Source organism: Aquarana catesbeiana, linkage group LG02 (genome assembly GCF_042186555.1).
Source record: "Aquarana catesbeiana isolate 2022-GZ linkage group LG02, ASM4218655v1, whole genome shotgun sequence".
NCBI classification, from domain to species: Eukaryota; Metazoa; Chordata; class Amphibia; order Anura; family Ranidae; genus Aquarana; species Aquarana catesbeiana.
In genome coordinates, this window is record NC_133325.1 from 727,439,580 (window position 1) to 727,452,748 (window position 13,169).

Sequence of the window (13,169 nt, forward strand, 5' to 3'; positions counted from 1 at the left end):
TCAATCCACACCATATCGACTCAGTCATGTAACATTTCACAACACACTACTGTTATGGGAACTACTCAACATCATATTGATGGTTCATGTGTGAACTAGTCTCTACACACTCTCTCAGTTGTGGATCACTTCACACCATATTGTCTCAGTTGCAGAATTTTCTGCAACACACTGCTCTTCTGCAGACTACTCCACATCATAAAGTCTAATCTGTGGACTACTCAACAGTAGTCCCTTGCTTCAGTGGTGGCACCCCTTTCATACCATACTATCATGACTGTGGTGCATCGTTTCCTTCTACTCCACACTAAAACAACTGTGGCATCTTTCCAGGAAGCACCAGAATGTACCAATAATGTCCCTCCTCCTACAATAATATCCTATGATTTTTGTATTTTTTTTTACAATGGCACCAGGTATACTAGTTTATTGATATCTACTCCTGCTGACACCCCCAGAATTGGGCAAAAATCAAGATGTATATGAGGCACAGCACACATTATACCACAGCAGACTCTTCAGAAGGGAAGGGAAGCCTATTGCCAGACTTGATAAGTTATTGTTTTCATGGGAAAAGATATACTGGGTATATATGAGATGTCACACTTGCTCATCTCTGTGCTATCTGGGTAATGTAAAAACTATTGGATAGTGACCTAATGCCCAGTCTCCATTTATTTTCTTTGGCCAGATCTAGAATTGTGTCGGCTCATATGGGATCGGACATTATAATTCATTTATTCAGACAGATATCACTGAATTTGCGGCATCTTTAAAATACATAATTACATTTTAGTCAGCTTTTCCTAAATCTGCCCTAAAGAATATGTGAATATTGCATAAAATGGCACGCTTAATGTACAGGCTGAAATTGCCTCTGTCTGATCATTTTAAGAAAGAGAATAACATTAGTTCCTAATTAAAGAGCAAAACTATTTATAAGTCTGTCTGTTGGAAGTTTTTCTCCTCGCATGTCATAGGATCGCTTCCCCCAGTAGAATGATCTGTTGATGAAAGCCTACTTTCATGTCTTAACGTTGTTTAAAATGCATGAAGAATCTTGTCTTTTTGTAGCAAATCAAACATATTTTCAAAAACCAACTTTAACTTGATGTTTCAAATGAATGCATAATAAGAAGTGCGTGAACTAGAATGATAGTGAATATCTGCGTGGTGGCATATGTAATAAACACGTTCTGTGAACAGAGAAAGGACCAGATAAATAGGCAGATAAAAGCTGTCACATTGTAAAACAGGGAAGTGAAGTAATCAACTTTTTAAATAAAAGCTATTACCATACCTATCTTTCTCTATTAAAGATTATCTAAGGCAAACTTTTTTTTTTTTTTTTTTTGCTGTGTCCCATGAAGGAGAAATACCTTTAATTCCTGTCTCATAAACACAGGAAGTCAAAGCTAATTTCAGTTTTGGCTTCAGATACACTTTCAAGGCAGCAGGAGGTTGAATCTCCCACAGGCTTATCTTAACTCTTTGAGTCTCAACCAGCAGTTTTGGTTTATTAGTGTTGGTAGTAGTGTTGGTTTATATCTCCACCCCTTCTCACAAGGCCATAGCAAAGGTGTTGCTCTAATAGCATTGTAGAGAATACATCAGGGAAACCTGACACCACCATTTGGTGTTGTAATGATCACTGCAATTAACTGAAATTTAAAAGTTCCTGGGGGGCGTGTGTTTTAACAATGGTGTCAGTTGATATAAAAAGTCAAATAGAGATTTGATGCTGACCTTTGACCAAAAAGGTGATTTAAAATGTAAATTATTTTTACCTGTTGAAATATTTATAATACTATTCAGCTAGTTTTGTGCTTTACATACCCCTGCCATCCACCCTGCACAGCCATGCAAGACATACAATTTCCTGTTTTAACTTTGCAGCTTCCCGTGTCCCCCGCATACACATTAGACCATTACTTAGGGGTGTCATGAAGGGGTGTTATGGTGATCATAAGAATTTATAAGGCAAAAGAATAACGTAGTAGTATCACTTGCCTGACTGTGCAATGTGGCAGGAATGTATGACTCACAAGATAGAATTACAAATTTTTTTGCAGGCACATTATGCATATATAAACTTTGTATTTAGCCATCTGCACAAAGGTGTGCTTTAGCTTGCAAGAAACACCCCGATACTGAAATGTCGGGCTTCTGAAGGATCATTTCTAATACAAAGTTTGCATATTGTTTATCTTTATCATGTTACTCTGTCTACACATTTTTTATGCAGAATGTTTGTATAGACCCAGTGTTCAATGACTTTGCATGTAAAAGCTGGCAAGAATGAATGGAAACTGTAAAACTGACCAAATTCATCAAGTATGTGATACAGATTCAGTTGAAAAGAACTTATCATTGTGTTGTTTTCCTGTGCAACTTTTCAAATTTACCCAAAAATTATACACATACAACAATGAATACCTGTAGCAGAACTGTCCAGATTATCCATACTAGAACCTGGAGTATGTTCCAGACCTCTGAGGGGCCTGCTTATTTCATCTTCATTATCATCGTCTCCACGATCATGAAAATCCTTCTCCAACTCTGAGATAAATGCTCCAGAAACATATCCCATTGGAGGTACTGGTGCCATTGGTGGGTGGTTATTGCTCTGTAAATGCCTACAGTTTGAGAAATAAAAGTATGTTTAAAAATGAATTAGAAAGAAACTGACAATTTTGGCTACACCAATGATACCAGATTGCCGTGTAAATTATCAAGTGTATAGAAATGAGCTGGACAGAATGACAGTATTATATATTTATAAAGAAGGAGCTCTTGTTTCATCTATTATTCAGCCTGAGACCATGATTCAACTATTAACTTTAACTGGGGCAGTAAAGTTTTGAATGTTGCGTGTTTAATAACACGGAAAGCATTTTATATTTGAAACACAGTGATTTAATTGAAATATATAATATGGCTAATATCTACATAATTCCAAAATACTAAAAATAATTTTCTTAAAACCTTTTTGAAATCTTTTCAAAATCATATTTCCCATTAATTCTCTAGAAAATGTATAGATAATATCATTAGTATGTATGGTACCACATCTGTACTATGTATGGAATACTTAAAAGAGAAGAAAAATGGTGGACTTTAAAGGTACCTCATACACAAAATTAGTAAAAACTAATTTTTTCTTTATACTGTAAACTTAAAGTGATTTTACCAATAGTCCTGCATTTTTCTTCTCTTTTCAAGTATCCCCTCTAAAATGTGTTTGGACCAAACTTTGGAGACTGCTTTATTTGCATATTTCCTGGTAAACTGAATCACAAATTGACTATTTATATCTCTCAGGGACTCCATTGCTGAAAAATGGCCATTTACTGTAAATTTCCAAATCTACTCAACAACTTCAGTCTTTAAAATGCCAATCGCTTTGTCGCATTACCCATTTGAACCATCTTAAAGCCAACCCCAACCAATTTTTTAGACTGAGGAACAGTTAACTTTATTTCAGGTACTGTAGTACTAGTTATGATTGTGAATTGCAGGGAACTATGATACACATTTGGAGTGCATGTCCCAGAATCAGACAGTTTTGGAACAAGTGCTAAATGTTATCTTTAAATTCAGTGGTGTACATGTTCCTAAAGATCCTCAACTTATACTGTTCAATGAGTCAATCTATGAGGCATCTAAACACTCTCAATCCTTGTTCTTTTTTAATCTTGCTTGCAGCTAAAATTACTATAGCAAGGGCTTAGAAAAGCCCAGTGATATCCTTTAAATAGTTAAACATAAATATGGATTATGATCCATGAAATTTAGCGAGTATTTTAAAATATAGACAACGATATTTTGAGTAGGTGTGTAACCCTTGGATGGGCTTGATTGTTGGCTTCAGGGTAGAAACCTGGGCACTACCTTTATATAGGCAACAACAAGACACCGTGTAATTCCATTTTACTATTCCTTTCTTTTCCAATTTTCTTTCCTTTGTTATTTTGATTCTGGCACTCTTTTTCCTTTCTATCTTGCCTTAACCATTGTGGTAAAGACTAATCAAACTATTTTAGCAAAGTATAAAGTGAATTGCTAATATTTTCAAGTCTTCGAATTATATTTGTATAAAGATATGATTGATTTTCTGCTTGTATTAAAAATCAATAAAATAGTTGAAAGAAAAAAAGTCCGCCAGCTGCCACCAAGACAGAAAGTCACATAAAATATTAAAAAAGGCTGACAGAAACTCTAAACTTTCTTGACCCTACTAAAAATGTGTTTTTCTATGTTATTCCATTGGAGATATTTTTAAACGCTTCTTGTCCTGATAGAAAATGAGAGGAAATATCACAAATAAGGACACAAACAGAAATGAAAATTTGACAGAGATTCTAATCCTTTTCCATTCAGTCAATCATTAAATAAACATGCCTGAATAGAGTTGACTGTTAATATGCCATACACAAAGAAGTCAAGTGTAATAGACTGACACCTCTATTGAAATATTGGGGTGTTGTAAACTAATGTATGGAAATCTCCCATATCTCTTGAAGGACTATAAAAATCCATCTGGTGATTCAATCTTCATGTGCTTATATAAAAACCAAAATATTTACCTGATTTTACAATTTTAAGAGACATTCTTCAAATATGATATTGGTAACTCCTTTTTTGATTGGGACCACAATTTGCAGCAATGCCAGAAGGTTTGACCACAGCCTTTTTCAAAATAATATCTCCTTGGATTTAATTTTCTATGTAATTGTTCTTTGAAGACTACTGTAATGTGTGGTCACACCACACTACCATATTTTAACAGAAGGTGGAGCCACAAGTTCAAATTGTAACTGCGCTCCATTCTCTGCTAAATCTCAGAGATGCAGGAGGTTACGTGAATCATCTGTGTTACAGAGAGGGTCGCTAAACAAAGGGAATTTCAAATTTTTCTTGGATTTTCCCTATAAAAATACCTGTCTTAAGATATATTGTTGACAGTTCTCCTGTAATCAGTACATTCTATTTTTTAACAAGATAAATATGAATATATTATGGCTCTAACCTCACATCAATACTTCAACAAGTGGGGAGGGTATGGGTGACCTAATAGATGAATTGCTTTTACATTTTTAATGTACATAAATAATTAATCTTGAATTGGTAACAAATTGTAACAAATTCCAATCATTTGTAAGTCTAACATCTTTAGTCTAACATCTTTAGTATATTAAGCGCCATATAAATCAAATTATACAGTAGTCACCTTCATTGATCTGCCCTTCAAATTCATTTACATGTAATAAAAAGACTATACTGTACACATGTACATTTGTTTAATGAGTTTGTTCAGTGGGAAATGAAGGCATTAAATATATAATTTGCTCCAGCTAAATTTACTGAGAAAAGTTGTGAGCCAAGATAAGAAATCGCCCTATAGGCTTTTATTTGTACATTCCCCACACTGACAACTGAACTTATGCTTTTCTTGTTGCTTGTTCACTGTGTATAACCCCTCTTTGTCTATGCGGTCAACAAAAGCAGTGTACAAATTCAATTCTGACTTTTGAGATTTAAAAGCAACAACTGACTATTATTTTATTTTAATGGTGCAAAACGAGACTTCCTCTGACCACTTACATATCTATCTTACTTGTTGCATGCTTCATTTGTAAGCATCTTATTACCCTCATACTTTGAAGACTATTTTTTACAAAGGCTTGTCACGATAGTGATGCTATAGTGAACAGGGGAACCTGACTGCAAAAAAAATGAAAGCACTGAGTGATTTTGTGTTATTTGAATTTCAGTTAAAATTTATAGTATGTAGTTAAAGAATATAGTTAACCACTTAAGCCCCGGACCATTTGGCTGGCCAAAGACCAGAGCACTTTTTGCTTTCTTTTAGTGGTATTTGATCACCTCTGCGGTTTTTATTTTTTGCGCTACAAACAAAAAAATAGCGACCATTTTGAAAAAAAGCATTTGTTTTACTTTTTGCTATAATAAATATCCCCAAAAAATATATAAAAAAATTTTTTTTTCCTCAGTCTAGGCCGATACGTATTCTTCGTTTATTGATTGGTTTGCGCAAAAGTTATAGCGTCTACAAAATAAGGGATAGTTTTATGGCATTTTTATTAATAATTTATTTTTTACTAGTAATTGCGGCTGTCAACGATTTTTAACGTGACTGCGGCATTATGGCAGACACATGAGACACTTTTGGTGAGATTTTGGGACCATTCACATTAATACAGCGATCAGTGCAATTAAAAATGCATTGATTACTGTGTAAATGTGACTGGCAGTGAAGGGGTTAACCACTAGGTGGCGCTGTAGGGGTTAAGTGTGTCCTAGGGAGTGATTCTAACTGTGGGGGGGGCTATGTGTGATACGACACTGGTCACCGCTCCCGATTACAAGCTGTGATCAGTGTCAGTGTCATTAGGCAGAACGGGGAAATGCTTGTTTACATTTGCTTTTCCCCATTCTTCCTCTCCGTGAGACTATCGCGGGTATCCCTGTGGACATCGAGTCCGTGGGACCCGCAATCACACTCACGGAGCTTGCGGTGCGTGGGCACCCGCAAGCTGCTTCTTAAAGGGTACGCAATTCTGCCTGTACGTGCCCTTCTGCCGCAGTATATCTGCATGAAGCGGTTGGAAAGTGGTTAAAGTGTTTGTAAGGGCAGAATGTTCTTTATCGTAATGCATTTAATGTGTGCAGAAGCCCCCCTCAGCCCCCCTAATACTTACCTAAGCCCCAGCTTGATCCAGGGATGTGGCACGGGAGACTCGGCTCCCTTGGACTCTCCCTCTTCATTGGCTGAGACAGCAGCAAAGTGTCATTGGCTCCCTCTGCTGTCAATCAAAGTCAGTGAACCAATGAGGAGAGAGGGGGGCCAGGTCATGGCTCCATGTCTGAATGGATACACAGAGCTGCGGCTCAGCTCGGGTGCCCCAATAACAAGCTGTTTCCTGTAGGGGCACTCAACAGGAGGGATGGGCTAGGAGCGCCGAAGAGGGACCCGAGAAGAGGAGGATCTGGGCTGCTCTGTGCAAAACTATTGCACAGAGCAGGTGAGTATACCATGTTTGTTATTTTTAATGAAAAAAACCTAGACTTTAGTATCACTTTAAAGTAGTTGTATTGTCGCAAAAGTAAACACATATTTTACCGTCTCGTTTAGGGTAATAGTAAAAGCAAATTGTTTCTAATAACCTTGCTAAATACCTTTATGAAGCACTGATTCTGTGCAGTCATGTCATTTTTTTTTTCTCTTGTCATCCAAGCAGAGGGATTGCAGATGGAGGGGATGATAATGCTCAATCATCAACAGAAGAATGTGATCTGGCTCTCTTTGCATGTCTGTATCTCCCGCTCTGCCCCCCATCCTTGCTGGAGTAGAGGGGCGGGGAGGTGATCAGCTTCACACAGACGGAGGGAGATACAGAGACACTGCACAGAGAACTAAATAATGGAAAGACGTAAACTGACAATGCTGTAATGCATAGGCAACCATGATTAGCGTGGTCAATTTACTAACAGGAACAGAGGAACAGGTAGGATCAACCAGGTATTATACTACATCTAATGGAGTACATAAGATCGCAAGGTCACCATACAGTTTATCCTGCCTTAAAGAGACAGGTACATGCTTTTTTTTCTAGCTTTACAAACACTTTAAGTACAATTTGTGAACGTTTTATGAAAATGTATTGGAAAACATATCCCTGATTTGGATATAAGCTCTGTAAATGCATATTGTATGAGCTGTGAAAAATGTAATATTTTAAACAATTTTTTTTTAACATTTATATTTTAACTAGGCAATCAGTATTTCCTAGAACTTATATGCAATACTAGATGTCAACTGCAGGTGATATTGTAAACAAAAATGTATTATGGATAAATAGGTGAACGGAGTGAGAGGGAAGCTACTGGAAACTGTCAGATGTTCAAGGATTTAAGTAGAAATGTTCTGAACAAGGACAGCAAAGCAAGGAACTAATGCAAGCAATGATTATGTACCTCCCTCCACTTACAATTAAAAACAAAGAAACAACTTTAATCCAATTTTTTTCTCAATATTTGTCCATGTTAGCTGGAGATTTTGAACTGATATTTACCAAGTCTGTTTTGCAATATCGAACTGGTAGGCTCTGGTCAGTTCATCCAGGTGGGCCTGCAACATGGGCTGCATTTCCTCTCTTGGTGATGGTGTCAGTGTTGCTGTGGACTGCTGCCCAAATGAGATGGCTGGGGATGAGGCAACTCCGCGCACTGGAGGCGTGGGTACTCTGTCATCATCTTCTTCCAGCTCATCATCGGAGCCTTGGTGTAAGTATGTCTGCACAGGTAATGGTGGGCACCATCCATCACTGTCATACCTTCAAACCAAATGTGCACTGGTTATAATATCCATCTTGAAACCACAATACTTTTTTTCATAAAAAAAATCTTGTTTTATCTGTTTTTCTGTCTTTCTGTACATTTCACATTAACTTAATTGGGTTAAACTTGCCTCAAGCAAAAAAGTGCAAAGGTAACAACAGATCTTAAAACCTTCTACTGAGTGATCTGGTGTCTCCTGAACCAGGGGCACTCAATATCAGTGTGGTGCTTTCCAGTTCTGAAGAACATCCATCAATGCAATATGTAGCATCTTTCTAGAGTTTTTTGTGGTAAAATTAGGTGCCTCGGCTTATATTCGGGTCGACTTATACTCGAGTATATACAGTAATTGTCTCTGTCACAAGTGCACTAATACAACTGCTATCACCTTAAGCAACATATAGAAATAGATGTTGGCATTCAGAACATGATCTTTTGCTTTAATCTCAGAGTATTCTGAAACCCAAAAAGGCTTTTGTGGCCAATGTTTTAGGTGCTATAATAATCAAGACTATTCATTGAATCACAATATGTTAATTTTCTCAGTTAATGTCTCCGAGGTTAATGCAAATAAATAAATGTCAGTTTGTTTAAAGGGGATCTGTAATGTTTCCATTTAAGACATATTCCTGACAGTGGGGTTGACCTAATAAAAACAAATAGCCTGTTCACTTTGCAACAGAGTTTTCCATTATCCTATTGAAAGAGGTAAAGTTCTGCTGACTTCTATGTGCAAGCAAAAATACATTTTTGTTTTTATTTTCCTTGCACGTGATTGGTTATTCTTTGCAAAGTGAACAACCTATATGCCTTTAGTGAATTAACCCCATTGTGTCGTGGTTCCAACATTTTTTACTTTTCACATTGACTTTTAGGTGTTTCCTCTAGAGAAGTGGTTCTCAACTCCTGTCCTAAGGACCCACTAACAGGCCAGGTTTGGAGGTTTAACTGAAATACATCACAGGTGATATCATTTGCTGCTCAGTGATTGCAGTATTCCAGTCTGCATCTCCCCAAGGTAATCTGGCCTGTTGGTGGGGGGAGGATATCTGCATGTCAAAGTGTACAACTTTGCAAAATTGTTTACTAACTGCTGCAAATCAATTGCAGGGAAAGGTATATAGAAATGCAATATGTTCTAGATTTTCTGCAGTCTTTGCTTAGTGACACATCCATTTTCATTGTACAGTGAAGGAAGCAAAGCTGTAAACACAGATACCATTGAAAAAACACACTCAAATTTCATACTTATGAGTAAAAACCATTTTCAAATATATAGGTAACTCTAAAATGTGTGGTTTTAATACAAGGAGCCTTGTATATCCCTGGTAGGAGCGGGCACACCAATTGTGCAGACTGAGCACTGTACAAGGGCTCTCTGGGGATTAGGCACCCATTTATACTAGATGTAGACCAGATGAGTGCTGATATGCCTCACACAATTACAAAGACCTGGACATAGCTCATTTATATCTAGCTGCCAATCAGCACATTAATTTTGCTTTTACTTAGCCAGTTGTTAAATGTGGGGACTAAAAACGGACCCAACTTTTTGCCCATTTGGGTACTCTGTCCACCTCTGTTCCCCTGGTTTGTTTGAGTTGCCTCTGATGGCTCTGATTTTCTTCTATGACCCAAATATAAATTTTCTTCCTCCTTACCTGGTCCTACTGTAGTATTAATATGTGGGGGAGGGGTGACATAAGTTGTTCTATGTACTCTGTAAAGTGCTGAGTAGTGTGCTGGTGCTATATAAAACTAGGGGATATAAAACTCAAGTCTTTCCATCGTTGCATTTATCACATCCATATTATGTAAATTTGTAAATCTATCACTTAACTTTTTCTCACTGTGCTCATACAAATGCACATGTAAATCAACAGTTTAGGGCCTGCGTAACAATAAAATCCCTGATATTCTTTTTATGACATCATTGCTGCTGACAACAGGACATCTAAGCAACATGCCAAAGTCAATTTCTACCACAATACATCCCAATGAAAGCACCAAATTTGCTTGGCAACTCTCGTATGCCTTTTCAACCTTTATAATTGATGTTTCATATATTACCCATCTCTGAATATTTATTTGAATTCATTTCAAAGCATCAACAAAATGCATAGTTAAACAGAGAAAATAAAAACAAGTCAGTCCCTGTTCAAATGTACAGTAAAATTTACTATGATAGCATGAATGAATAAAATTGAGTTAATACAGGTAGAGGTCAGTGAAGTTATCAGACTGTGCAAGAAAAGCAAAGCACCTGAAAACCTACTAAAATGGGTTAGATAGTAAAGATAGTGAACTGCGCAGGATCTAAATCTCTGAGCCAACACAAAGTACTAAGCCACCATGCCAGCCCAAGGGCCATTCTAGCTTACTGATGGGTGTAAGCTGTATAGCAGTTTTGACTTACCCAGTTTCCTGATGTTCTAACCCGTAATGCTCTATTTCCGTCCCAGGTAGTGGTTGGATGGGAGGTGGAGGAAGTGGAACATTAGCCCAATTAGATCCATTATTTTTGTGATTCTTGGTACTGTTCTTGATTTTCTTTTTCTTCCCTCCTTTTCCCCCTATTGTGTTAGAGCAACATTCATGCTTAATATAAATTAAACAACACTGAGAAGGCAAGACACTTTTTATTAATTTACTTATACAATATAATATTTTAAAAAAAGGTAAGTCGTAAACACATTAATAACAACATCATTGGTGTTTGAATATTTTAGAAAAATATTTATACTCGTATATTTAGGTGTTACTAATCAACCACCAATGATATGATGGAGGAAGCCATTTTGTAAACTAAAATTCTTCTCATGAACATTTTCTGTTTTGCATTTGCTGAGAAACAACCAGCGATAAACCAAATAACTCTACAGACAGGAGAATAGTAAAATGCACTTCACTGATGTCACTGTCTCTCTGTGATTTCAGAGGATGTTTTTTTGGCTCAAACCTATTACAAAATGGCCACCAATCTTTCACTTTAGTATTCTGAGACAGAGTAGGCCTCATATATCAGTTTTCTGTACTGAAAACTGTTCCCAACAGTTAGCATTCAGATTTCTCCAGGGAATAAAAGGAACATGCGTATTAGTTGTTGTGGGCAAGATTTTATTAATTTGATGCACAGCAGATTAATTTAATAACTGTTTTAATATTTTTTGTTCATTCATTTGAACTCTTATGTGAGAGGGCAAAATAATATGTTCTTGCTTATAGCAACAAATCAGATTATTCATGTCATTTGTTAGATACTACAATGCAAAATGAATAGGACAAACTGATATGTTGCTTTGGATAGTAACAGCAACTTTACATTGATGCTCTGTGATATATGAGACCCATTGTGTTAGTTAATACAATTACTACCAAATAGGAGTGCACAATGGTTTTAATTTTCTTAGGTTTGTAGAATTTAGAGTACACGCCATTCCATGCAGTGAGTAACAAATCCACACACACCCATATTAAGGCATACGGAAAACTGTCAATCAAACATTGTAAATACTCCATTCCACACACTGAGAAACCAACCTGAAAGGCTGCCACTTCTCTCAGAGCTGTTGTGTGAGCTGGTGGTGCTGAAATCCTGTGACTGGTTGTGTGGCATTCTATTTGACAATCCCTCAGCACGATAGTCAGGAATGTATATTAAGGCTAAGGGTTAAAGGGCAGAGGTCACCGTGGCATCATGTGATTAGTACACAGCATAAGCTCATGCACCTCATGCAATCAGCAAAAAAAAAAGCAGAGGTGGTGGGGAAGATGTTTCAATGGTCAAAGTGGAAATGCAAAGGTAGAGGAGAGGTTGGTTATTGAAAATTGGAACAGTGGTCCCCAATCAGTGGATACTTTTGATATCAATATTCATCTCTCTGAATTTTTTCTGCAAGCATGAAGGGAAGCAAAATCGTCTGATTAAAGGGGTATTCCACTTTTAATAAAAATTGTAGGAAACCCTTTTACAAGTTACCCTGAGGAAATACTGCTTATCAGCTCTAGGCTATGGGTTTCCAAAAATGGAGCTTTACCTTACCACGAAAGTCAAATAGCTTTCCAGCAGCCTGGATTTTTTTTTTCTGCACATAGAAGAAGAGTGATCTGCTGGATCTAGGTAGAACAGACTTCACCATTCACCATCAGCACTCAACAGTTTGTTAAAAGTTGAAACAAACCCTTTTAACCTCTCTTTCTTCATACTTGGTGTGGATTGCTAGAGTTTGCTGTAGTTAGATGTGTGACACAAGCAGACAAAGGTTGGGGACCTCTGAATTAAAGATTATATTTATCAAAAAAGGATGCATGCCATATTTCCTTTTTATTAGTAAAGGGGAACACATTTTGCATTTCAACCAATGCTTCATGTTTTATTTAGGTGTCATCATGCATTAAATTAAAAGTTTAAACAAATATTTACCATTATTTCCTTTGCCTTGGTCAGGAAGACAGTAGCCCAATCCCGTCAATTCGGACTTCTGCTGAACAGATGATTTCCACTGCTGGTCAGGTAAGTCGACCGCCAGCTCATGGATGCTGTTGGAATGTAGAATCTGTGTAGTGGCATATGGTGTGGTCTGTGCTGGGCAGTTATAGCTGGACTTAGTTGTAAAATCAATGCTGCTATAAATGGCTCCGTCAGACAGCATGGTTGCCGACTTTTCTCCTTGTCCTGGAGCCGTTGGCAGTACATCTACGTTAAGGAGAGGAGAATGATACAAATCAGTGATGCATGGGGAAGACACAACTATCAAGGTTTAAGATGAAAAATAAATGTGTCAGTCAGTACGTTTGCATTTCAGCTG

General features: G+C 37.1%; 1 protein-coding gene across 21 annotated transcripts in view; it reads right to left on the reverse strand.

Annotated features, from left to right (window-relative positions):
• ROBO2 (roundabout guidance receptor 2) overlaps window positions 1-13,169 on the reverse strand; it is a 1,381,148-nt gene that overhangs the window by 21,620 nt on the left and 1,346,359 nt on the right. For 14 of the 21 annotated variants that reach the window (XM_073617035.1, XM_073617026.1, XM_073617028.1 and 11 more), the window contains 5 exons: window positions 12,785-13,057; window positions 11,902-12,024; window positions 10,778-10,934; window positions 8,097-8,357; window positions 2,437-2,636 (listed from right to left, as the gene is read on the reverse strand). In XM_073617035.1, the coding sequence (XP_073473136.1) occupies window positions 2,437-2,636; window positions 8,097-8,357; window positions 10,778-10,934; window positions 11,902-12,024; window positions 12,785-13,057 (1,014 nt within the window). The remainder of the gene's footprint in view (window positions 1-2,436; window positions 2,637-8,096; window positions 8,358-10,777; window positions 10,935-11,901; window positions 12,025-12,784; window positions 13,058-13,169) is intronic. The other 7 variants (XM_073617042.1, XM_073617045.1, XM_073617032.1 and 4 more) reach the window with 1 other exon arrangement.